Below are 25469 nucleotides of genomic sequence, written 5' to 3'. Positions count from 1 at the left end.
TCTCACACAGGATAGATGTCCTAAGCCTTTCCCCCAGAGCATGTGCTCCACGAGAGGGATCGTGAGGAGACCCCGATGGAGCCACAGTGCCTTCTTTGTAACCTCGTCTTCAAAGTCTCTCCTGCTTTATTCTAGGGGTCAGAATCGAGTCAGGGAGTCTGGCCATACTCCAGGAGAGGGAAATTAGGCTCTACCTCTTGAAAGAAAGAATCTCAAAGAATTTGAAGGTGTGTTTTTGTTTTCTTAAAAAAATTTTTTTTTAAAACAGAGTTTCACTCTTTTTGTCCAGGCTGGAGTGCAGTGGTGTGATGTCACTGCAACCTCTGCCTCCCGGGTTCAAGTGATTCTCCTGCCTCAGCCTCCTGAGTAGCTGGGATTACAGGCACCTGCCACCATACCCGGCTAATTTTTTGTTTGTTTGTTTGTTTGTTTGTTTTTTTGAGATGAAGATTCGTTCTGTTGCCCAGGCCGGAGTGCAGTGGTGTGATCTCAGCTCACTGCAACTTCCGCCTCCAGGGTTCAAGTGATTTTCCTGCCTCAGCCTCCCCAGTAGCTGGGATTACAGGTGTGTGCCATCATGCCCGGCTAATTTTTTTGTGTTTTTGGTAGAGATAGGATTTCACCGTGTTAGGCAGGATGGTCTGGATCTCCGGACCTCGTGATCTGCCCGTCTCGGCCTCCCAGAGTGCTGGGGTTACAGGCATGAGCCACTGGGCCTGGCCAATTTTCTTAATTTTTTTTTTTTTTTTTTTGAGATGGAGTCTTGCTCTGTTGCCCAGGCTGGAGTGCAGTGGTGTGACCTCGGCTCATTGCAAGCTCCTCCTCCCGGGTTCACGCCATTCTCCTGCCTCAGCCTCCAGAATAGCTGGGATTACAGGTGCCCGTCACCACGCCCAGCTAATTTTTTGTATTTGTTAGTAGAGACAGGGTTTCACTGTGTTAGCCAGGATGGTCTCGATCTCCTGAACTCGTGATCTGCCCGTCTCAGCCTCCCAAAGTGTTGGGATTACAGGCGTGAGCCACTGTGCCTGGCCAAAATTTTTTAAATGAATTAAAATTTTTTTTGAGACAGGGTCTCGCTCTGTTGCTCAGGCTGAAGTGCAGTGGTGTAATCATAGCTAGCTGCACCCTTAAACTCCTGGGCTCAGCGATCCTCCTGCCTCAGCCACCTGAGTAGTTGGAAGTACAGGCGCGCATCACCATGTGCAACTAATTTTTTTTTCTTTTGAGACAAGGTCTGTTGCCCACGCTGGAGTGCAGTTGTGAGATCTCAGCTCACTGCATCCTCAATCTCCTGGGCTCAAGCGATCCTCCCACCTCAGTCTCCCGAGTAGCTGGAACTGCAGGCGTATGCCACCACGCCCAGCTAATTTTTTGTATTTTTTGTAGAGAGAGTTTTGACATGTTGCCCAGGCTGGTCTCAAACTCCTAAGCTCAAGCGATCTACTCACCTCAGCCTCCCAATGTGCTGAGGTTACAGGCATGAGCCATGGGCTGCTAATGTTTTAAAAACTTTATTGTAGAGACTGGGTCTGACCATGTTGCCCAGGCTGGTCTCAAACTCCTGGCCTCAAGTGATCCGCCCACCTCAGCCTCCCAAGATGCTGGCATTACAGGTGTGAGCCACTGTGCCTGGCCAAGTGTATTTTTTAAGCCATCACATTATGGCAGATCTGGGGGGCTGCCCCAGCTGGACTCTGCCTTTGATTAGGGTCTGAGCCGTGGCCCTTGAAGACCGCTACACTTTTCATCGTTAATTCAAATCACACTTTCAGCCAAGTTACATTTGACAGTCAAGTGCCGCAAGTGTAGAGATCTTCAGTGCACAGCATATGCAACTGTGCAGCCACTACTTGGATCAAAAGATAGAGCATTGCCATCACGCCAGAAGTCGCCTCTTTTCACTTGGTACTGTCTGGAGCTAATCACTCTTGTGGTATCTGTTCGTTTTGTCTCTTCTTGAAGTCTGGCCCCTTTTACTCAATATCCAGCCAGTTCATCCACGTTATTGTATGTGGCAATGGTTCGCTCTTTTTCATTGCTGTATAGTGTTCCAGCATACGAATGTACCACAGCTTGTTTCCCACTCTTTTGTTGTTTTGTTTGGTTTTGTTTTTTGAGATGGAGTTTGCTCTGTTGCCCAGGCTGGAGTGTAATGGCACGATCCCGGCTCATTGCAACCTCCGCTTCCTGGGTTCAAGCGATTCTCCTGCCTCAGCCTCCCGAGTTGCTGGGATTAAAGGCACCTGCCACCACGCCTGGCTAATTTCTGTATTTTAATAGAGACGGAGTTTCACCATGTTGGCCAGGCTGGTCTCAAAATACTGACCTCAGGTGGTCTACCTGCCTCGGCCTTCCAAAGTGCTGGGATTACAAGCGTGAGCCACCATCCCGGCCCCCAGTCTTTTGTTGATAGGCATTTGGGTTTCTTATGAATAAAGCTGTGCTGAACGTTTTTTTTTTTTTTTCTTTAGACAGGGTCTCATTCTGTTGCCCAGGCTGGAGTGCAGTGGTGCAATCACAGCTCACTGCAGCCTCCAACTTCTGGGCTCAAACCATCCTCCCACCTCAGCCTCCTTAGTAGCTGGGACTATAGGCATGTGCCACCATGCCTGGCTAATGCTTTTAAAAATGTTTTGCAGAGACAGGGTCTCATTATGTTGCCCCAGCCTGGTCTCGAACTCCTGGGCTCAAGTGATCCTCCCACCTCCGCCTGCAAAAGTGCTAAGCGCTGAGATTACAGATGTGTGCCACTGTGCCTGGCTTCCTGAACATTCTCTCCATGTCTTTGATGGACATGTGCTCTCATTTCAGGGCTGTACCTAGATAGGTCTCCAAATACTTGTCTGCCTGAATGGATCCTCTCTCAAAGCCTGGCACACAGTAACCAAACTCACAAGAGACTGATGTATACGTCAGAAGGCATATGTGCAGTTTGTGGTGGGGAAATATAATGGCAGTGGGTCTGAAAACTCAGGTGTGCCTGAGCAGAGCCTCCTTTCCCTATGGGAAAGCCTCATGGAAGCCAAATTGTAATCTTAGGATTGCTCAGAGCATTCGATCTCATCCAGGGCTGGTTGAGTGATTTTGGAAGCCTCGCCCTGGGCAAGGCAAGCAAGCTTCCCTGCTTGAGAAGGGTCAGCCCACCCACAAGGATCCCCTTCCCAGGGCATTTGCTCGGTATTTCCATCTATATGCAGTGCTGAGTGCCTGCTCTGGACCCATGTAAGGATGCCCAGCCCATGGCCCAGCTTGTCCTCCAAGCTGATGGCCAAATTCAGCTTGCCCCTGGACACTCCTTTTCTTTACCTCCAAGCTGATGCTCATTTCCATGGGCCCATTCTCCCTCTAGGTATGTACATACCTTCAGGCTGGATCTTCCTGGCTGGGAGACTTTCAGTCTTTTGGGGACACTTCAGCAGTGTCTGATTTTACTAGCCAGGAGTTACTTTCTCTAGTTTATTTTTATTTATTTATTTATTATTATTATTATTTTTTTGAGACCGAGTTTCGCTCTTGTCGCCCAGGCTGGAGTGCAGTGGCGCGATCTCAGCTCACTGCAACCTCCGCCTCCTGGGTTCAGGCAATTCTCCTGCCTCAGCCTCCCGCGTAGCTGGGATTACAGGCATGCGCCACCATGCCCAGCTAATTTTGTATTTTTAGTAGAGACGGAGTTTCTCCATGTTGGTCAGGCTGGTCTCGAACTCCTGACCTCAGGTGATCCGCCCGCCTCGGCCCCCCGAAGTGCTGGGATTACAGGAGTGAGCCACCACGCCTGGCCTGTTTATTTATTTGAGACAGGGTCTCACTTTGTTGCCCAGGCTGGAGTGCAGTGGTGGTATCTTGGCTCACTGCAGCCTCCGCCACCCAGACTCCAGCAATCCTCCCACCTCAGCCTCCCGAGTAGCTGGTATTACAGGTGTGTGCCACCACACCGGCTAATTTTTGTATTATTATTATTTTTTCTGAGACGGAGTCTCTCTCTGTCACCCAGGCTGGAGTGTAATGGTGCAATCTCGGCTCACTGCAACCTCCACCTCCTGGGTTCAAGCGATTCTCCTGCCTCAGCCTGCTGAGTAGCTGAGATTACAGGCCTGTGCCACCACACCGGCTAATTTTTGTATTTTTAGTAGAGACAGGGTTTCACCATGTTGTTCAGGCTGGTCTCGAACTCCTGACCTCGTGATCCGCCTGCCTCAGCCTCCCAAAGTGCTGGCATTACAGGCGTGAGCCCCTGCACCCGGCCTAATTTTTCTATTTTTTGTAGAGACGGGGTTTTGCAATGTTGGCCAGGCTGGTCTTGAACTCATGAGCTCAAGCGATCCACCCACCTCAGCCTCCCAAAGTGCTGGGATTACAGGCATGAGTCGCTGTGCCCGCCCTACTTTCTCTCATTTAATACCCTCAGTTTTGAGGCACTTCGTTATCCCCCCGGGAGTGCCTTTTCATCAGAAGATCATGGAAACACCCTCGCTGTAAAGGCAGTTGGGCATGAGGGACTTACGGTTGGGCCCTTGTCGGTATCTGGCTCTGTGTCATCACAGGAGGGACCTGGCTTTGGGTCCTTGTTCCAAAACCCCCTGCAGGCAGAGCTGTGAGCCACAAAGAGCAGGGACATCGTTGTCGTCAGATGTGGAGATGTGCTGCTGCTTCCTCACTCTCCAAGCCTCAGTTTCCTCATCTATAAAACGGGACCAATGGCACCTGCTTGGAGGTTGTGCTGGGATCACATTAGAAACCACTTTGGGCCAGGCCTAGTGGCTCACGCCTGTAATCCCAGCAGTTTAGGGGCCAAGGTGGGAGGATTGCTAGAGCCCAGGAGTTCGAGACCAGCCTGGGCAACATATCAAGACCTTGTCTCTCCTAAAAATAAAATAAAAAAAGGAAAGAAAAGAAACCATTTTATATACCATGGCCCAGAATGGGTCCCAGCAGCCCCCCTTCCTTGTCACCCCTCAGGCCCTCAGGCCTGTCTCCTCTCTCTGCTCTGTGCTGGCTGTGGTGACACTGGGCTCTTGTAGGCTTGTCTCACATGCTGGGGCCCCGAGCCTGCACAGCCTAAGCCATCCTCTCCTTGGTGACTCAAGGTGGGGCTGCTACGCTCCAGCCTGGCACCACACCGTGCAGAAGCCAGGGCTAATTTCAGCCCCCTGGGATTTCATCCAGAGTGGATGGCTTATCTGATTTGACTGCAGCACTGGCAAATTTTCCAGGTACCCCGGGAGTCGGGGGGCTTCTCCCACCTGTCTTCTGGGGACACAGCCTTGCCAGTGCCCTAGTGTGGGCAGAGACAAGGGGGCAGGGGAGAGGAGAGGGGCTCCAAGGTGCTGCGTGCTCTGTGGACTTTGACAAGACCCTGCTCTTGCGGGCTGGTGAGCGCAGGTGATTAATGCCCCTGCCACCGAGTCTAAATGCCGCCACATTCTGGGAGCCCAGCCTTCATCAGCCCTGCCCACCTGGCATTCTCTCTGAGAGGAGCCCCGCCTTGGCACCCCAGCCTGCCCTCACCTCTCTGAACACCATCTTGCAAAGTGCCATAAAGATACTTCTTAAAACACATCATTGAATTCTCGTTCGCCTGCTGCACTTTATGGTTCTGGCGGAGCCTGCTTCCTCCTGCTCGGCTTTCGTGCCTGGGAGCCGCTGGAAGCTTCGTCCAGGGTCAGGCCTCTCCATCAAAATTTACTGCGGACATCTTTTTACAACACCTGTCTCACTGAGCTGTGAAGTACTCTCGCCTCTTCAAAAATGAAAGAAAATGAAAATGCATGTTTTACATCTTTTATAAAAAATAAAATAAAACTCACTTGTGCTTTAAGTCTGCATTTGTCCTTCTTACAGGAGGAGGTGGGAAATGCTAGAAATTCATGGGGCAAGGCCGGGCGCGGTGGCTCACGCCTGTAATCCCAGCACTTTCGGAGGCTGAGGCGGGTGGATCATCTGAGGTCAGGAGTTCAGAACCAGCCTGGGCAACATCGTGAAACCCTGTCTCTACTAAAAATACAAAAAATTAGCTGGGCGTGGTGGTGCATGCCTGTAATCCCAGCTACTCAGGAGGCTGAGGCATGAGAATCGCTTGAACCCAGGAGGCGGAGGTTGCGGTGAGTCAAGATCGCACCACTGCACTCCAGCCTGGGTGACAGAGTGAGACTCTGTCTCAAAAAAATAAAAAACAAAAACACAGAAATGCATGGGGCATGTTCCTGGCTTAAGGCCCCTGTTTCTCCTCCAGGGGGAATGAAGAGGGGCCTGGCGGGCGAGGATTGCCGATAGAGGGCACGGAGGTGAGATGCTGAATGGGCGCGGTTGGCCTTTTCTTTCTCCATAAATCAAAAACCAGTGTAGTGTGTAGCTCTTTGGGGATCAGCCAGGCCACAGCCTTGTTCTGGTGGTGAGGACACACATGCTGTCTGGCATGCTGGCCTTCTGAGGTATGCACTTGGGTCCATAGACTAGAAGGGACAGGCTGACAGATGTCCTCAAGGTCGGCGCCCAGCCGGCAGGTGGCAGAGCCAGCATGCTGTCTCTGGGAAGTGGAGCCATCCTGTGGGCTTTGCTGGAGAGAAGGGGCTCTGTGGGCTGTGGGTCACTCAGGCCAGGCCACCATGCTTAGGGAGGACAGTGTGGGAGCAAGCCCAGGTTCCTCTCACTTGTGTGTGACCGGGGGCGGGTCATTCTGCCTCTTCTCTAGAACAAGGTGGTGGCATCTGCCAGATGATACCTGCTAGGGCACCTGAGGTGTCTCTGGTCACCCTGGTCTAGTTCCATGGGATTCCCAGGGCCTGCCCAGCCAGAGACACTTCAGCAAGGCCTCTGGGGTCTGTCTGGGTCCCAGCCCACCAGTCCCACCAGCATCACTGTGGGTACCTGACTTTCTGGCCACAGGTCCAGCCATCTGGGAGTACTCACACAGTGGCATGCCAAGGCCTCACAGTGGGGAGGTCACAGTTGCGCAAGGTGACAAATATGGGGACTCAAATTATTTATTTAGAGACAAGGTCTCGCTCTGTTGCGCAGTCTGGAGTGCAGTGGCACAATCACAGCTCACTGCAGCCTTGACCTCCCAGGCTGAAGCAATCCTCCTGCCTCAGCCTCCCAGGCAGTTGAGACTACAGGCACATGTCCACCACGCTCAGCTGATTTTTTTTTTTTTTTTTGAGATGGAGTTTTTCTCTTGTTGCCCAGGCTGGAGTGCAATGGTGTGATCTTGGCTCACCGCAACCTCCGCCTCCCAGGTTCAAGCGATTCTCCTGCCTCAGCCCCCTGAGTAGCTAGGATTACAGGCATGTGCCACCACACCCAGCTAATTTTGTATTTTTAGTAGAGACAGGGTTTCACCATGTTGGCCAGGCTGGTCTCAAACTCCTGACGTCAGGTGATCCACCCGTCTCGTCTTCCCAAAGTGCTGGGATTACAGGTGTGAGCCACCATGCCCGGCCACTCAGCTGATTTTTTGTATTTTTTGGTAGAGATAGGGTTGCTCCATGTTGTCCTGGCTGGTCTTGAACTCCTGGGCTCAGGTGATTGGCCTGCCTTGGCCTCCCCAAGTGCTGGGGACCCAAATAATTAGAAAAGCTCCTCCAGCTGCTGTGTCCCCACGTTGGAAAAAAGAGTTCTCCACAATTTTGTCCTGTTTGCTTTGTTCTATTTGGGCATTATTTCGCCGCCAGGAAGAAGTGAGTGCGTCTGGCGTGTAGACCGCACTTTGCAGCGCACAGCCACCTTCTCTTTGACCCTCCCAGCAAGCCTGGATGTTAGCAAGGGAAGGTCTGCCTTGTCCCTATTCTAGAGATGGGAAAACCAAGGCTCCAAACTGAGCATGGTGTTGGGAGGTCATGAGCCCAAACCTGGTGGAACCTATAACAGAAGAGAAGGCGCAGCCTGGGTCTAGGCCGGCTGCCACCAGCATCTGTCCATCCTCAGACGGGAGGCAGACCTGGAGAGACCGACTGGCCTCACTTTCTCCACCCAAATGCTCTCTCTTTTTTTTTTTTTCTTTTTTAACTAGAGGATCATCTCTGGTTCCCTCTTACCTCTGGGCTTTTGCACATACTGTTCCCTCTGCCTGGAAGACTCTGTTCTTAGCAAACTCGCCCTCAGCCTTTGGTCGTGGCTCATTTATTCCTCAGCGCACCCCTCAGCCACCCTCAGGTGCCCACGCACCATGCCAGGTGGTGGGAATCCGACGGCAAACACAACAGATCCCTTATGGAACCTACAGGTCAAAATGGCCAAGATCAAGAAAGGGGGCCGGGCACCGTGGCTCACGCCTGTAATCCCAACATTTCGGGAGGCTGACACGGGTGGATTGCTTGAGGTCAGGAGTTCAAGTCCAGCCTGGCCAACATGGTGAAACCCCATCTCTATTAAAATACAAAAATTAGTTGGCCGTGGTGGCGCACGCATGTAATCCCAGCTACTAGGGAGGCCGAGGCAGGAGAATTGCTTGAATCCAGGAGTGCAGGTTGCAGTGAGCCAAGATCGTGCCACTGCACTCCAGGCTGGGTGACAGAGTGAGACTCCATCTCAAAAAAAAAAAAAAAAAAAAATAAAGGAATAAATGTAAACAAAAGCAAACTATCCCATATCCTACAGAGCACAGCAGGTACAAAGGGCCTGGGGCAGGAAGCAGCCTGGCTGTTTGGGGAACTGGTGTAGTGGGGAAGGCAGCATTGGGAGTGAGGTGGGAGAGAGGCCAGAGGACTGGCGTTTGAATGCAGTTTTGAACAGAGAGGGGGATGTCACCTGATTTATGTTCCCAGGATCCATGGCTGCTGGTCAAGGAACAGATGGGGATGAGATGCTCATGGGGATCAGCTGGGAGTTGGGAGTGTCTGTTGGGATCTAGGGAGCCATGAGGAAGGCTCAGCCCTGGGGGGTGAGAGGAAGGCTTGGTTTCTAGGGTGTCACAGGGATCAATCCAACAGGGCTGTGGCTGGATGGGACGTAGGGAGGAAGAGGATGGAAAGGGACGGACCCCTAGTGCCGGGCCCCAAGCAAAGAAGGGGGAAGAATGGAGGAACAAAAAAAATGATGTTTTGGGGGAAAGAGTCCAATATTCTGTTTTGCATGCCTGGGCTTTGGGGAATGAGAGCAGGCAGGTGCTGTGGGGGTCAGAGGCTCAGAAAAGAGTGGAGGGACAGCCCCGGAGGTTGCTCGCTTCAAGAGGGTTTTGAATCTGTGCAACTGATTAGAAGACCTAGGGAGGAAAGCAGCAAGGACACATCCTGTCCACAGGGAAGGCAGGAGGGGCCATGGTATGGGGTGTGGTGACCTTGACCTTGACCTTGTTGGAGGGAGGGACCAGACTGTGTGGACTGAAGGGAGCATGGGAGGGAGGAAGTGGACACAGCGGAGGAGGGGGCAGCTGCAGGGGCGTGGAACGCGGGCGTCGAGGGAGGGGACGGGTATTATTTGAGGGCAGGCAGGACAGCCTGGTGGAGGGGGACCTGCAGCAGTGAGTCCTCTGGGAGGTGGGCCTGGCAGGTGGCAGTGCTGGCAGGAGGGACCTTCATGCCCAGTGACCTGAGGGAGGGAGGACAAGGTGCGGGCAGGTGGTGGAGGTGCCCGGCTCGGTGGGAGAGGACAGCAGCTGGAGGAGGAGTGGGGGGCAGCTGGGGAGAGGGGGGAAGGTGGGGTCCACTGCCAAAGCAGCAGCTGAGTGGCCAGGCTGACAGAGCCCCCATGGGGTAGGTGAAAAATTTAGAGGCAGCTTTCTGCTTGGTGGTGAGATTTCCTCCAGTGATTTACAGCCCCTGGGACCAACCAGAGAAATTGGGATCACTTCCTCCCTGAAGCTTTCCTGGCCTCCCCTCTTCTTGGTCAGACTCCAGGACCTCACCTTGGTGAAGGTGAGGATGCTTGATAAATATTTATTAACTGACTTATCGGCATTCGAGCTGCCAATGAGAGGTGCAGAGCCCGGATGGAGTGGCCTCTCCTCCCTGGCCTGTTCTTTGCCCTCAGTAGGTGGTACTGGCTGCCAGCAGCTCAGCCCTTTGTCACGTGCCAGGCTAGCCCGGTCCACTTCCTGTGAAATGCAGGAGGTAGCTTCCCACAGCCTCATTATACAGAAGAGGACAGCAGAGGCTTGGGAATGCTCCTTTCAGATGCCAGCGTCCCCTACCCCCACACAAAGGAGTCTTCAGATGGGAGCCCCTGGCCTGCTTCTCAGGTCCTGCTGGGGTCACGTGCCCAGCAGGGAGGCTGGCCTCTTGAAAAGAGGGGGGCAGGGAATGGGCTGTGAGAAGTGAGGGACGCTAGTGATGGAGGGGCCAGCAGAGGTACCCTTGGCCCCTTAGAAAGAAGGCATATGGCAGCCGGGCGCAGTGGCTCACACCTGTAATCCCAGCACTTTGGGAGGCTGAGGTGGGCAGATCACGAGGTCAGGAGATCGAGACCATCCTGGCTAACACGTTGAAACCCCGTCTCTACTAAAAATGCAAAAAATTAGCCAGATGTGGTGGCACGCACCTGTAGTCCCGGCTACTTGGGAGGCTGAGGCAGGAGAATCCCGGGAGGGGAGGTTGCAGTGAGTCGAGATCACGCCCTGGACTCTAGCCTGGGCGACAAAGCAAGACTCTGTCTCAAAAGAAAAAAAAAAAAAGAGAAAGAAGGCACATGGTACCCTCTTTTTTTGGCAGAGTCTTGCTGTGTTGCCTAGGCTGGAGTGCAGTGGCATGATCTCAGCTCACTGCAACCTCCACCTCCCGGGTTCAAGTGATTCTCCTGCCTCAGCCTCCTGAGTAGCTGGGATTACAGGTGTCCACAACCATTCCCAGCTATTTTTTGTAATTTTAGTAGAGACGGTGTTTCACTATGTTGGCCAGGCTGTTCTCGAACTCCTGACCTCGGGTGATCTGCCCGCCTCGGCCTCCCAAAGTGCTGGGATTACAGGCGTGAGCCACTGCGCCTGGCCAGGTGAAAGCATTTTCAATCTGGTTATAGCGCCCCTGGGATGAAGTCAGTTCCCCACTTCTGTCACCCCACAAATAATTTTATTCTCCTGCGACCTTGTACGTGCTGTTCCTGCTGCCAAACACCCTTTCCGGCCCTGGCTACTTCCCACGCCTCTTCCGAGTCTCCCTTGAGCCTCCCCCGCCGCCCTGCCTGGTCAGGTTCCCCAGGGAACTCCTCTGCCAGCCCCTGAGTGTCTCATAGCACGTCTCAGAATTGGAATTGCTTGACTAAAGTGCCTGGACCAGCTTCTTCTCCCTGGCTGGGTGTAGATTCACGAGGGCCAGTGCCAGGTCAGCCCGCTCAGTGCATCCCTGGCACTGAATGCAGGACCTACTTGTGCCCAAACATGTTTATGGAAGAGGGGGCAGAAGTGGCTGCCAGGAGAGGTGGCTGTGGCTTGAGCAGCAGTTGGGGCTGACCAGGGGTGGGCCTAGCCTTTTGTGGTGACCCCACCTTTGCATCCAGCAGGGACTCTGGACTGGGCCGCTTGCATGAGTTCTGTCATCTAATGCTCTTGGCATCCTCGGGCTGTTATCACCATATCACCACTGCCAGCAGTGGTTAGATGAGGAGATGGAGGCCTGGATGATGAAGTGACTCTGGCCGAGAAAACACCCTGCTGTGTGAGGGTGGCCTCCCAACCTCCCTGAGCATTTGTGGAGGGACCTACCTGTCCCCCTCACCGCTATGTGCATAGAAGCTTCCAGGCTGCAATCCTTCCTTTCTCACCACCTCCTCTAATTGCTCTCCCGCCTCTACATACTTTTTGATGCTTTTTGAGTCTCTCAATTGTAGCCTTTACTGTTTGCCGTGGGGGCTGCCCCATCCCGGGAGCCTGTGGTCCAGGGTGCCAGGCTGAGCTGAGAGCCTGGGTGTGCAGGCGGCCTCTGGCCAGCAGGGGGAGCCCGCGAGCTGCGAGCCTCGCCGGGCGCGGTCGGGGCGGGCCCTTCTGAGACGGGTTCCAGGTTTCTGTGCCTGGTGCCACCCCCAAGGGAAGGCGGAGCCCATGGGACAGTGCCCAGGCAAGAGGAGGCGGCCAGGGTGGACCCAGAGTCTGTGAGCGGGTGGGGGGTGACTGGCTCCTCACTCAAGTCTCTGCTGTGTGAGGGTCGCCTCCCAACCTCCCTGAGCCCTGGTTTCCTCATCTGTAAAATGGGAATGATTCCAGCCCCATTGGTCATGCTGGGAGCCCTCAGCCGCTGTCGGGGGGATGTTGGGGACAGGTGCCAGGTCCGCTTGGTCCTGCAGCTCCTGGAGGAGGACAGCTGTCCCGCTGCCTGCATGCAGTGACAGTGAGGGCAGAACTGACTGGCAGTGGGACTGATGGATAATGTCACTGGCTGAGTGCTGCCAACCAGCTTGGCCTTAGTGTGTGGGAGGAAGCTCGGAGCTGTTCCGCAGGGGACGTCTTCACCCCCGTTCTAATCAGGGAGAAACGGGGGACCCAGAGAGATGTGGACGCTGCTGGAAAGTGGCAGAGCTGAATTCATCGCAACCCAGGTCTGCGATGCCTGAGCCAGTCCCTCAGCCTCCCCAGACCTCAGTTTCCCTCACTGAACAAAGAGAGCAGGACAAGATGTTCTAGGGGCCTCTGAGGCTCCCCCAGCATGCCTGCCCTGTGTGCCCAGGGAAGGATGGACAGGAAGGGCTGGTTTGCATTCTTGGATGAGGCAAGAAGGGAGATGTGGGGGTGCAAGCCCCGGGCCCGTTCCTCTGCCCCCACCCTGACCCTCCTTCCTGCCTCCGCAGCCTTTCTGAAGGGCCTGAGTGACAAGCAGCGGGAGGAACATTACTTCTGCAAGGACTTTGTCAGGCTGAAGAAGATCCCGACATGGAAGGAGATGGCAAAAGGTAGGCCCTGCTCGGGGGAGGCCCTGGTGGGCGGGCTCCAGACCCGTGGCTTGGGAGAATCGTGTAGACAAGAAGAGCGAGTCCAGTGGCGTGTATCGAGTGCTTGCTGCAGGCAGGTGCTCTGCGTGTATCACCTCATTCAATTATTTTATTTTATTTTTCGAGATGGAGTTTCACTCTTTTTGCACAGGCTGGAGTGCAATGGCGCGATCTTGGCTCACTGCAACCTCCGCCTCCCGGGTTCAAGTATTCTCCTGCCTCAGCCTCCCGAGTAGCTGGGATTACAGGCATGTGCCACCACGCCCGGCTAATTTTGTATTTTCAGTAGAAACAGGGTTTTACCATGTTGTCCAGGCTGGTCTTGAACTCCTGACCTCAAGTGATCTGCCCACCTCGGCCTCCCAAAGTGCTGGGATTACAGGCATGAGCCACTGAGCCCGGCCACCTCATTCAATTATTTATATATTTATTTATTTATTTATTTATTTATTTTAGTTTTTGAGATGGAGTCTCACTCTGTCGCTGAGACTGGAGTGCAGTGGTGTGATCTCGGCCTACTGCAACCTCTGCTTCCTGGGTTCAAGCGATTCTCCTGCCTCAGCCTCCTGAGTAGCTGGGATTACAGACATGCACCACCACGCCTGGATAATTTTTGTATTTTTAGTAGAGATGGGGTTTCACCATGTTGACCAGGCTGGTCTCGAACTCCTGACCTCAAGTCATCTGCCCGCCACGGCCTCCCAAAGTGCTGGAATTACAGGCATGAGCCACTGTGCCTGGCCATCTCATTCAATTATTAACACAAGTACAATTTTTATCCCCATTATATGGTAGGAAACAGAGCCCTAGGTTAGGTGAGCCACCTGCCCGAGATTACTTGCTTGTGGGGAGCTGGGGTTTGAAGCTGCGATTTGATTGCTTACAGCGGGGTGTGTTGGTGAGACAGCAGGCCTGGTGACCCATAACCCTGGGCAAGTCCTTGACCCACCTAATCCTCAGTTTCTACCTCTGTGAAATGGGATGGATGATATTGGCACTGTACCTGCTGGTGGCCTTGCTGTGAAGATGCAAGGAGTCCCCGCATGATTTTAGCACACAGTAGGTGCTCGTCAGCACGGGTTCCTGGTACTGGGTCAGCAGTCATGGTGCTGCAGGCTGCCTCTGGAGGTGGAGGGAGGTCGATAGGGAAGGCCCTGGCCCCTGGGCCCTGGCTGGGTCCCTCTGCAGTGGGCAGCCTCTCTGTGACCTCCCCGGCCCCTCCTTATTCCAGGGGTGGCTGTAAAGGTGGAGGAGCCCAGGTATAAAAAGGACAAGCAGCTCAACGAGAAGATCTCCCTGCTCCGCAGCGACATCACCAAGCTGGAGGTGGACGCCATCGTCAATGCTGGTGAGTGGCTGGCCTGAACCAGAGACCTGGTGGCTGCCCTGTTACCTTTGCTCTGCTCTGCTGTGCCAGGCCTGGGTGGACGCCACCTGGCTCCAGTGAGGCTCGGGTTGCTGGCGAGGACGGCCTGCTGGCGCCATGGCAGCCCAACGCGTCGGCCACTCAGGCTCCTCTTCCCTTGAAACCCTGACCTGCTGTGTCGGGGGCGCCTTGCTCCACTGAGACCCATTAGTGGCCGGGGAAGGGGGAGAGCTGGGCTGAAACTGGGCTGCCCTGCCAGGAAGGCAGAGGCCACAGCGGGGAGGTCTGACCTTGGGGGCCACAGAAGCCCCAACCACCGCCTGCCTTCCTCTGCCTTTGGCCTGGCCTGCCCCCCCTTCAGACCTGGGCAGGTGAGGGAGCTTGTCGAGGGATAGTGGGGGCAGAGAGGTCCCCTGCGGCGCCCTGGCAGCTTTCCAGTGCCTGGAAACAGGAGCTGCTCAGCTTCCTGCACTCGCCTCTTGCTGGCTTGGCAGTTTATTGTGATGAGTATGGGAGCCGGCTGCTTCTTTGTGGGAGGGAGGAAGGGGGCTGCTACTCCACGCAGCTAGTGGTTGTCTGGCAAGGTCAAAGGCGCCAGGAAAGGCGCCATGCCTTTGGCATGGGGTGCCAAGGGCTGGTTAAGTCCAGGAGGTGGCTTGTGGAACAGGTCGAGCGGCGGCTGAACCCCGGCCCTCGCCCGCCTGCTCGCTCGCTCCTTTGCTTACCTGGCATCTGCACCAAGCATCGGAGGAAGGGGGGGCCTCTTTCTCAGACCCTGAATGTCGGGGGCAGATCCTGTCGTCTTGGGCTCCAGCTCACAGGGAAAACCCTGTTGTGCCAGCCCCTCCCTAACCTGTGCAGGCCCAGGGCACCCCCGGGAGCTTCTCGAGTCTCCTTCGTCCCCACTTTGCGCTTGTAGTGGTCGTGCCTGGCCCCAGCACTGTCCCCCAGTGACTCTGGGGCGTGGTGATGCCGATGCTGTGAGCATTTCCGTTAATCTCTGTGAGTGACGGGCTCTAGGATCCGGAGAGGGGAGGTCACTCGGCGGCCCCAGGCCTGGTCCATGGGGTCTGAGTTGTGTTTCCTGAAGCAGCCTTGCTCTGTGCGTCTTCCCACCATTGACTGCAAAGCTGGATAGTCATATGGGGGTGCCTTGCCCACACATTACCTGTCTAGGCACACAGGTAACAAGTTACACATAGGCAGGAGTTTCTGCTCAGAGTGGCTGGCTGAGGGGAGCAGGGAGAGCTAGGGTCACCTTGGGCTTCTGCAGGTGGTTCTGGTGTGTTTCTCTAGGGCCACTAGGATGAGAACTGCTAGTCCATCTGGGTACACACGGCTAAGACAAAGCCACATCTGGGTTGGCAGACGTTACAGCGGCCTAGGGGAGAAGGGCATTCTTGCTGCCTGTGCCCAGGAGGGGCTGGCCTGGAGCAGAAGGGCAGAGCCTTGGGGCTGTGGCTGAGGGGCCAGTCAGGCAGGCCAGTGGGTACTCCAGCCCTGCCAGTCACTGGCAAGCATATGAGAGGTACCCCAGCGATACCTTCTTGCTGAGCTGCAAAGTGGCCAGAGGGAAAATGAGGCATCTTGTGAGCTCTGTCCCCCCTGGGTTGGTGGTTGGCTGCAACATGGGCCAGGAGAGAGGGTACAGAGACCAAGGTGGGGTGTTGATGGGTGCAGATGGAACGGGGGCACTCTGGAGGCTGCACCCGGGCTGTGGGAGTGATTAACGCTGCTTCCTAAGTGCCCTTGGGAGTCACAGGCTTTGGATGCAGCAGCTCCATCAGAAGCGCTTTAGTGCCAGCTCCATTTGCACCAGGGCCAGGGCTGGAGCAGTGCTGGCTGAATTTCTCTGGGGACTCCCCTTCTCCGTGTCCTTGCCTAGGCCTCTGTTTCCTCCTCTGCACAATGAGGGTGTCGAAGAAACCATCCGTCAGGTTACTGGGGGCACTCGGAGCTGATGCACGTGACGTGCAAATGATGCACGTAACTCAGCACCTGGTGGAAACCAGGGCTCAGCACCTCGCACTGGTGCTGAAACTGGTGTCATCAGCGCCGTTCTGGGCATCACCCCTGTCCTGGGCGTGCCGAGGGACATGGTACCTCCTGCAAATGATCAGCTTTCGCCTGCCCCTGCTTGCCTCAGTTTACCCACATACCTCGGTGTGTTCTCCTGGGATCTTTTTGTTCTAGACTCTCACAGCCAGGAGGACCCGGTACCCGCCTGGAGTCCCAGGTAATGACGGAGGCAGGGTCTGAACACAGGCTTCCCACACAGAGCCCAAGTCTCCTTTCAGCCGTCCAGGGCTTTGTGGAACCCCAGCGTTCAAAGTGGCCTTGGCACTGGTCAGACTTCCAGGGTCCTGGGTGGCCTTAGCTCCCACCCCAGCCCCTTTGCCCACCAGGGGGCAGCAGAGATTGCAGTTCCCAGGAGCCCATAAATCAGCCTGTTTATTAGTGGAATAAAAGTCGTCGGCAATGGCGGGGCTTTTCGGGGCTGCATAAATCTGCGTCTGTGCCTCGTGAAACCCATATGTGCTTAATTCATATGTAAAGTTTCAAGCAGGAAGAGAATACGTGTCCATTAAATTCTATTTGACTTGATTATAATCATTAGCCGTGAATAATTGCTTCTCAGTGCCTACCGCGGAGCCACCACAATAAGCCAGAGGAGAGAGCAATTATCTTGGGGTGGGGATTTTTAAATTTATATTTTTGAAGCCAGGAGCAGTGCTGGCCCCGCGGGCGTCAGTGGCCCATGGAGAACGCTGTGGGTCACACTGGGCTGGGAGCTTGAGATCTGGATTTTGTTGTGGGGGGCGGTTCTCTTTGTTCCTGCTGCCATATGGGAGGGGCTGTCGCTGCCTGGGCTTAGGTCCAGCTGCAGGGATGTGGAGGGGAAGGGTGCAGTGGGAGCTAGGAGAGGGCTGTGAGGGAAAGGAGGCGGGGGGAGCTCCCAACCCCCCACCCTCCTTCATCCTGAAAAGCTGTGGGCTTGAAGGGGCCTCCAGCCAGGCTGTGGGCATCTCTCCTGCCACTCAGCAGGGCCCTGGGGATCCTTGGAGAGGGAAGTTGCCAGGTGTCCCCCTGCCCGTTCCCCTCACTCCTTCCCCTCCCTGAAGAGGCATCTGCCTGTGACCTTCCTCAGGCCTTTGAGAATCTGACCCTGGGCGGGACGTAGTAGCTCACCCCTGTAATTCCAGCACCGTGGGAGGCCGAGGTGAGAGGATCACTTGAGCTCAGGAGTTTGAGACCAGCCTGGCCAACATAGTGAGACCCTATCTCTACAAAAAAATAAAAAAAAAATAGGCATGGTGGTGTGTGCCGATAGTCCCAGCTAGTCAGGAGGCTGAGGCAGGAGGATTGCTTGAACCTGGGAAGTTGAGGCTGCAGTGAGCCATGGTTGTGCCACTGCACTCCAGCCTGGGTGACAGAGTGAGACCCTATCTAAAATATATATATATAATAGAACATCAGATTCTGGGCCAGATGTGGTGGCTCACGCCTGTAATCCCAGAACTTTGAGAGGCTGAGACAGGCGGATCAGTTGAGGTCAGGAGTTTCGTGACTAGCCTGGCCAACATGGCAAAATCCCATCTCTACTAAAAATACAAAAATCAGCCAGGCATGATGGCACGCACCTGTAATCCCAGCTACTTGGGAGACTGAGGTAGGAGAATCACTCGAACCCAGGAGGCTGAGGCGGGAGGATTGCTTAAACCTGGGAGGTCAAGGCTGCCATGAGCCATGATTGTGTTACTGCCCTCCAGCCTGGGCAACAGAGTAAGACTCCATCTCAAAAAAAAGAAAATCAGACTCTGAGGCTGCACACGGTGGCTCACTCCTGCAATCCCAGCACTTTGAGGGGCTGAGGCAGGAAGATTGCTTGAGCCCAGGAGTTTGAGACCAACTTGAGCAACACAGTGGCACCCTATCTCTACCAAAAAAAAAAAAAAAAAGAAAAAAGATTAGCCAGGTGTGGTGGTGCATGCCTGTAGTCCAGCTACTTGGGAGGCTGAGATGGGAGGACTGCTTGAGCCTGGGAGGTCGAGGCTGCAGTGAGCTGTGACTGTGCCATTGCACTCCAGCCTGGGCAACAGAGTGAGACCCTGTCTCAAAAAACAAATAAAAATAAGAAAATCAGATTCTGTTTCCCTACTGATCTCCTGGCATTTGAAATTCAGGACTGGTTTCCACTCTTACATTATTGGGCTATGAGATGTGATTGGGATGTGTGTGATGGTGTGTGTGTGAGGTCAGGAGTTCGGCCTGTGTGTGTGATGTGTGTGGTGCGTGTGTTTGTGATGTAGCGTGTTTGTGTCTGTGCTTGTGTGATGCGTGGGGTGTGTGTGATAGAGTGTGTGTGTGAGGTCAGGAGTTTGGCCTATGTGTGGGGGGGTGTACGTATGCATTTGATGTGTGTGATGCGTGTGTGTGTGTGATGTGTGTGTGTGTCTGTGCTTGTGTGATGCGTGGGGTGTGGGTGATGGAGGGTGTGTGTGGTGTGATGTGTGTTTGTATGGGATGTGGGGGGAGTGAGGTGGGAGGTTGGGCAGAAGCATAGAAGTGGGGATGCCGGGCTGGCGGGTGGCAGGGCTTGAAGTTACAGGGACGGGACAAACCCCCACACCCTCAGGCACAGTGCAGGCCTCCCTGGGCCCTGTCCCCGTGGGCTGCCAGCTGAGGCCGCTTGCTTGGGCAGCACCCGGGAGAGTCTCAGGCTCCTGCCATCTGTGCCGGCCACAGCTCCTGCCCACAGGAGCATGGCACATCCATCTTAATGAAATTGGGCTGCCGCGTGCAGGAGATAAGCCAGGGAGCCCTCGCAGGCCCCCTCTTCTGGAGGAGGAGATTCTCAGAGCCGGTGCCTGCCTTTCCAGCCTTGCCTATGACCTCGGGCTTGTTTCTGGGGAGAGCTCCAGTCTCAGGGTCTCCACTAGGGGGTGCTGTGGCTTCCAGGGTGTTTATGTCTCCTTTTCACCACAGGGGTGCAGTGACCTTGACTAGGCCACCTCCCTGCCCTTGAGTTTCCTGGTGCATCAGACCTGTGTGTGTGGACTTCTTGTTCCTGACAGATAGCAGAGTCCTGGGCAGGACGTGTCTGGGCACAAAGAAAGATCCCCATTCTTGGCCAGGCACGGTGGCTCAAGCCTGTAATCCTAGCACTTTGGGAGGCCGAGGCGGGAGGATCACTTGAGGTCAGGAGTTTGAGACCAGCCTGGCCAACATGGTGAAACCCAGTCTCTATTAAAAATACAAAAATTAGCCAGACACAGTGGCACGCGCCTGTAGTCCCAGCTACTCAGGAAGCTGAGGCAGAAGAATTGCTTGAACCTGGGAGGCGGAGGTTGCAGTGAGCCGAGATTGCACCACTGCACTCCATCCTGGTTGCTGGGTGACAGAGCAAGATTCCATCTCAAAAAAAAAGAAAGATCCCCATTCTTGGCCAACCCAGGGGTCCGGCTGCCTGGCTTTGGCCTTCATGTCATAAGAGGACAGGGCAGAGATGGATGAAAGTCTTTGTGCAAAGATGGAAGGGATCTTTTGCATCAACGCCAGCCCAGAGCAGTGAGCATGGGCTGTGCGCACCATGGCCAGGAGCAGGTCAGGGTCCCAGCGCCCCTGCTGGCCACTCCGTGGCCTCTACTTCCTCATCTGAGAAATGGCATCAGCATCAGTTCCACCACAGGGCAGGGGCGAGGAGGACAGGAGTTCAGGCCTGTCCAGCCCTGGGCCCAGGGCCTGGCACATGGAGAGTCCCCAGGAAATGATTACTGGAAAGTCAGGAGCGAGAGCAACTAAGCAGAGTATAATGTGACAAAGTGCTAGGAGCAAGGTCTGAACAAAGTGCCACGCAACGCCGCAGGGACCAATTAATTCTGCAAGGAGGTGGCGGGAGGCGAGGCGGGTCGGCAAGCCTTTGAGGGGCCCGGGTGTGCGGCAGGGACGGGCGGGAAGCCATGTTTCACAGCGACAAGCCGACCTCGCAGGGAGATTTTTAAGCCGCTTATTTATTTAAAATAAGTCATGAAGTGGCGTTCTGTCTCCTTAAGTCTTAGGGCTTTGATTTGTGAGAATCTGCTGGCCACTTATCACCGCCCTCCTCCCAAGCACCAGCAGCCCCTGCCTCATCCTCTTCTGCCGCCTGGAGGGCCCAGCAGAGCCTGGCCTGGTGAGAAGGAGCAGGCCAGGACCTGAGTCGCCACCTGAGCGGCCACCTGCCCCTGCGCCTGGCCGTCCCCGGGTGCCGCTTGGAGTCAGTGATTTAGAGACCGCCTTGATGGACTACCAAGCAGGGGGCCCGCAGGGATGCGGACTGCCTTGTGGGAAGTGATCTGACGCTAAACTGTCACCGTAAATCGCTTTATCTGTCACTTCAGATTTAAATGTGTTTGCTGAGGCTTGCCGGCCGCCACGACAGCAGAAACCTCTCCGCAGTGGGCAGGGGAGGTGGCCGGGCCAGCAACGAGCCCAGGGCTGGCTGCATAGCAGACTTTGCTGCTGGAACCTGCTAGCTGCACAGGCCTGGCCCTGGGCTCCCTCCTCCTCAGGGGAAGCCAAGCGCGGGTGGGGCCAGGCCACTTTCCGGTGCTCCGGCCACTCTGGATGTGTGCAGTGCTCTCAGAGGCCCGAGAGGCAGGCAGGATTGTTACCCCATTTTCGGGGATCAAATAACAAGCCCCACCTCAGCAGGTGACTTCAGGCACTTTCATCCATGCAACATACATAGATGATACGGCTGTTATGCACCACACTGTGGGGTGGGCCTGGGCTGCAAAGGACACAGTCTCTAATTCCAGATAAAGAGTGACATATGTGAATGGAAAAGGAACCATGGTGCATGAGAGACAGGAGTCTGGCCTGCGGGGGAGGGAAGCAGTGGGGAAGGCTGCCTGGAGGAGAGGGTGCTTGGGTTGGACGGGGTGCTAAGTCAGAAGTCGGGGCAAGAGCATTCTGTGGGGAGAGAGCACAGACAGGGAGGGGTGAGGTGGACAGGATGCTGTGGGGAGGCTCTGAGAGGTCTGGAGTGAGCCACGGCCCGGGCCTGAGTTGGGGGGGCTTGGTCAGATCACTTGGGCTGCTGGGTGGAAAAATGGGGGCAGGGAGCATAAGATAGTAAGGACAGGGAAACCTAGAGCTTGGGGTGGGAGGTGTCTCCCTCTAGGTCTAGGCTGCATTCATACCCTGTGCAGTTAACCTCTCTTGCACTATTTCAGTCTCATTGTGCTAATGGTGAAATGGAGGCTCAGAGATGTGAAGCAACTTACTTAAGGTCACACAGCTAAATGGTAGTAGAGCTGGAATGGGAGGTTTGCCGAGCTCCAGAGCCCCCAGGAAATTGTGTGTGTGTGTGTGTGTGTGTGTGTGTGTGTGTGTGTGTGTGTGTGTGTGTCAGGGTTGGGGGAAGGAAACACCTCCTCTCTGTTCTCGTTTTTTTGGTTGATGAATTTGAGTTCTGAGAGTGGGTGTGTCCTGTCTGTCCTCATGGCCAGGAAACTGAGAGGTGGGGCAGAAGTTTGCCACAGGGGGGAGGGGTCGTTGTAAAAAAGATGGGACCAACATCTGAATCTGGGCTCCTGGGTCCCCTGAGGCCTCCTGGTGGGCTTCAGCTCCTCAGCCTGCCCGGCATCCTGTGTCCCAAGCCCCTTCAAGTCTCCGGCATGCCCCATGGAGCCCCGGCTCTGGAATGAGGGTAGCCTGTCACCTGCTGATTGGTACTGAGTGTTCCCTCTGCTCGACACGCTGCATACGTTGCCTCGTGTCTGAGTCAGGCACTGACATTTCCCCCATTATACAGATGAGGACACTGAGGACACTGAGGCACCCACGGGTCATGGCTCTGGGTAAAAGGCAGGGCTGGGAATCAAACCCTCATCTTTCAGATTTGGGGTTTAAGAGAGAGACCATCAGGTTTTTTTCTTTCTTTTTCCTTTCTTTCCTTTCTTCCTTCCTTTCTTTCCTTTTTTCCTTTCTTTCCTTCCTCTCTTCCTTTCCTCCCTCCCTCCCTCCCTTCCTCCCTCTCTTCCTCCCTTTTTTTTGACAGGGTCACACTGTTCCCCAGGCTGGAGTACAGTGGTGCAATCATGGCTCACTGCAGCCTCGATCTCCTGGACTCAAGTGTTCCTCCCATCTCAGCCTCCTGAGTAGCAGGGACCACAGGCATGCCACCCCTCCCAGCTAATTTTTTTATTTTTTGTAGAGACGAGGTCTCGCCATGTTGCCCAGGCTGATTTTGAACTCCCAGGCTCAAGCAATCTACCTGCCTCAGCCTCCCAAAGTGCTGGGACTACAGCCGTGAGCCACCATGCCCGGCCCAGGTTTGCTCTTTCGCTAGCTTCCTCTGGGTCGTCTGGAAGTGAGGGGCAGAGTTGATCAGGGGGGCCAGTCAGGATGCCTGGGGTCCAAGGGGCCCCTTCCCCACATTAGAAAGCCCGGAACACCCAGACACGGCCAGGAGCTAATTTCTACCAGTGCAAGAGGAGGGTGGCTCATCCCCACAAGGTCGGGCAGTGGTTACATAAATTCATAAATGATGGATCCCTCCTGAATTATTGAGATGCCCTCATGGGCTCGCAGGGCCTGGTCCAGTGAGTGGAGCATTGGCCGGGGTCGGCACTCAGAAAGGACCTTCCAGGGTCCTTTCATCCCAAGGTCTTCCGCCCAGTCCCCTGCTTCTTACCTTAAGTTCTTCTGTCATTTCCACGGGGAATGTGAGAGTAGACTGTGGACCCAGTAACTCTCTGTCCTGGGTTTCAGTAGATTTCTTTTGTAAATTTTTTTGTAGAGGTAGGGTTTCCCTGTGTTGCCCAGACTGATCTCAAACTCCCGAGCTCAAGTCATCCTCTTGCCTCGGCTTCCCAACATGATCAGATTATAGGTGTGAGCCACCATGTCTGACCTGATGTTTGTTGAATGATAAGTGACTCCATGCCCATGAGACTTGGTCAGGTGGTGGGAGGGGCTGCACGAACCAGTGACACCCTCTAAGTCCCCTCTTCCTGCCTAGCCCAGCCCCCTACCCCACCCCCTGGGCCTGAAGGGGCTGATCCATTTTACAGATTAGGATGGTGGTGGGCATTTCTGGGTCCTCGTGAGGTTCCTGGCTCCTTTCGAGGCGCTGGAGGTACAAGGCCCAGTGTAACCCAGTGCCTGCCCTCCTGGCATTTGGAGTCCTGTAGAGGAGGACAGGGGAGGATCTGAAGCCCAGAGGGGGACAGTGACCTGCTCAGGGTCACACAGCAGGAAGGTGGCAAAGCAGAACTGCAAACCCAAGGGCCTTTTCTCCCCCTTGCGGCAGACTCGTAGTTAGAAAGCCCCAGCTAGGGGTCTGCTGCCCCCACATGGGGTGGCCACCCTGCCTCCCACCCTGTGCCCAGTGTCCCGAGCACATCCTCTCTGGCCCCTTCCTGTCCTTGAGGCCTCAGTGCCCACACCTGTGCCCCTGCCTGTGTCCCCGGTGTGCTGTCCACCCGAGCGCTGAGCCGAGGAGGCCGGAGCTTGTGGGAATGTGTGTGTTTTGAAATTAATGGGGACCATTAAATTGGCCAAGCATGAAAAGGGCTGGATCTGCAGCCCTTGGCTCACTCTCCTGGAATGATCCGCCAGTTCCTTGGCAAGGCGCAGCCGAACTGGTTTCAGGGCTCCCCAGGAGGCCGCGGCTTGCCTGCCCGTTTAACGGATGGGTACTCTGTGTGCCTAGAACATGAAGGGGTCTGGCTGCAACAGCACACGGTGGCCACAGTGCCCCCGCTCCCCGGCTCTGTGCAGATGGCAGTGTCTGTGGGTGCGTTGACTTGAATCTTTGCCCTAGACCTCTAGAGTGGGTTCAGACACACTCCAGACCCTGACCCTGGGGCTTCCTGGATGAGTCCTGGCCGGGCCTGGTCCCAGCTTGGCGTGGATTCCAGGACATAACAGGATTAACAGTCAAGGAGGACCCAGGCCCCGTCTCCTCACCTCCCCCACCGCAAATAGCCCCATCTACTGTGGATTCTCCATGTGGACATTTTCTTAAAGATAGGGTCTTGCTCTGCCACCCAGGCCGGAGTGCATTGGTGTGACCACAGCTCACTGCAGCCTTGACCTCCTGGGCTCAAGCAATCCTCCCGCCTTAGCCTCCCGAGTAGCTGGGACCACAGGCTCAGGCAACCATGCCCAGCTAATTTTTGTATTTTTGGTAGAAGTGGATTTACACCATATTGCCCAGGCTGGTCTCAGACTCCTGGGCTCAAGCGATCCTCCTGCCTAGGCCTCCAAAAGTGCTAGGATTACAGGTGTGAGCCACTATGCCTGGCCATGTGGGACATCTTGTAACTGAGAGTTGGAGTCCTGGGTACAAGTCCTGGCTTCACCGTGTACCAGCTGTGTGACCTTGGGCAAATCACTTAACCTCTCTGAGCCTGTTTTCTTGTCTGTAAAACAGGGATAAGAGTGCATGGGGACCCAGCCCCCAGCACTGTGGGTTTGAGAAGAGACCGCTTGTGTAGCATGCTCAGTACAGTGTCTGGCACAGAGCGAGCGCCCAGGAGATGCCAGCTGTAGTTCTCGTTGCCGTAGCTGCTGCTCTGGAAGGGCTGCTGAGACCCGCTGAACCAGGCATCCTATCAGCCAGCACCTGCCCTGCACCCAGCACTTGGTGGGGCTGGGAACAGGGGAATGGTCCCTCTATCCTGAATGGGCTGAAGGCATCTCCTTCCCATATTCGTGGTAGGGAATCGAGTCACCTGCTGGACCTGGCATGGCCGAGGGGACGGCCCTCTCCTGACCGCCAGAGTCTCTTGGATGGATTTCCTGACTATGAGGGCATAGGGCAGGCAGACTGAGCCCCTCACTCCCCACTGCCAGCAAGGCGCCTGCTCTGCCTTCCATTGGGAAGGATGTGTGGTCATGTGGAAACGGCCTGTGCAGCGGGGCATGAGGTGGCTAGGACAAGGGATGTCCCCAGGGAAGCCATGTGACTGAAGTGGCCCTGTCAGGGCCTGGTTGCCATCTGCTGAGGCCTAAACTGCCAGAGAAGGCCCCTGAAGGCCTTCAGGGGTGGGGCGGAGGGCGCTGGCATGTTTGGTTGGCCAGCTTCGGAGGTCCCACCCAGAGGCCAGGGCAGTGGCTGCTTACCAGACAGAACTGGCTAAGATCTGGTTCCACCACTGTGTTGGGCAAGCCCCTGCCTCTTTTTTTTTTCTTTTTTTGTGAGATGGAGTCTCACTCTTTCACCCAGGCTAGAGTGCAGTGGCCCAATCTCGGCTCACTGCAA

The 25469-nt window shown here is 55.2% G+C and overlaps 1 protein-coding gene across 3 annotated transcripts in view; it reads left to right on the top strand.

The window, feature by feature from the left end:
- The window catches only part of MACROD1 (mono-ADP ribosylhydrolase 1), a 169643-nt gene that overhangs the window by 2683 nt on the left and 141491 nt on the right, over positions 1-25469 (top strand). For all 3 annotated transcript variants that reach the window (XM_055233668.2, XM_055233505.2, XM_055233585.2), the window contains exons 2-3: positions 12709-12810; positions 14081-14197. In XM_055233668.2, the coding sequence (XP_055089643.1) occupies positions 12709-12810; positions 14081-14197 (219 nt within the window). The remainder of the gene's footprint in view (positions 1-12708; positions 12811-14080; positions 14198-25469) is intronic.

This window comes from Symphalangus syndactylus, chromosome 1, assembly GCF_028878055.3.
Source record: "Symphalangus syndactylus isolate Jambi chromosome 1, NHGRI_mSymSyn1-v2.1_pri, whole genome shotgun sequence".
NCBI classification, from domain to species: Eukaryota; Metazoa; Chordata; class Mammalia; order Primates; family Hylobatidae; genus Symphalangus; species Symphalangus syndactylus.
This window is presented reverse-complemented; position numbering and strand designations above follow the sequence as displayed.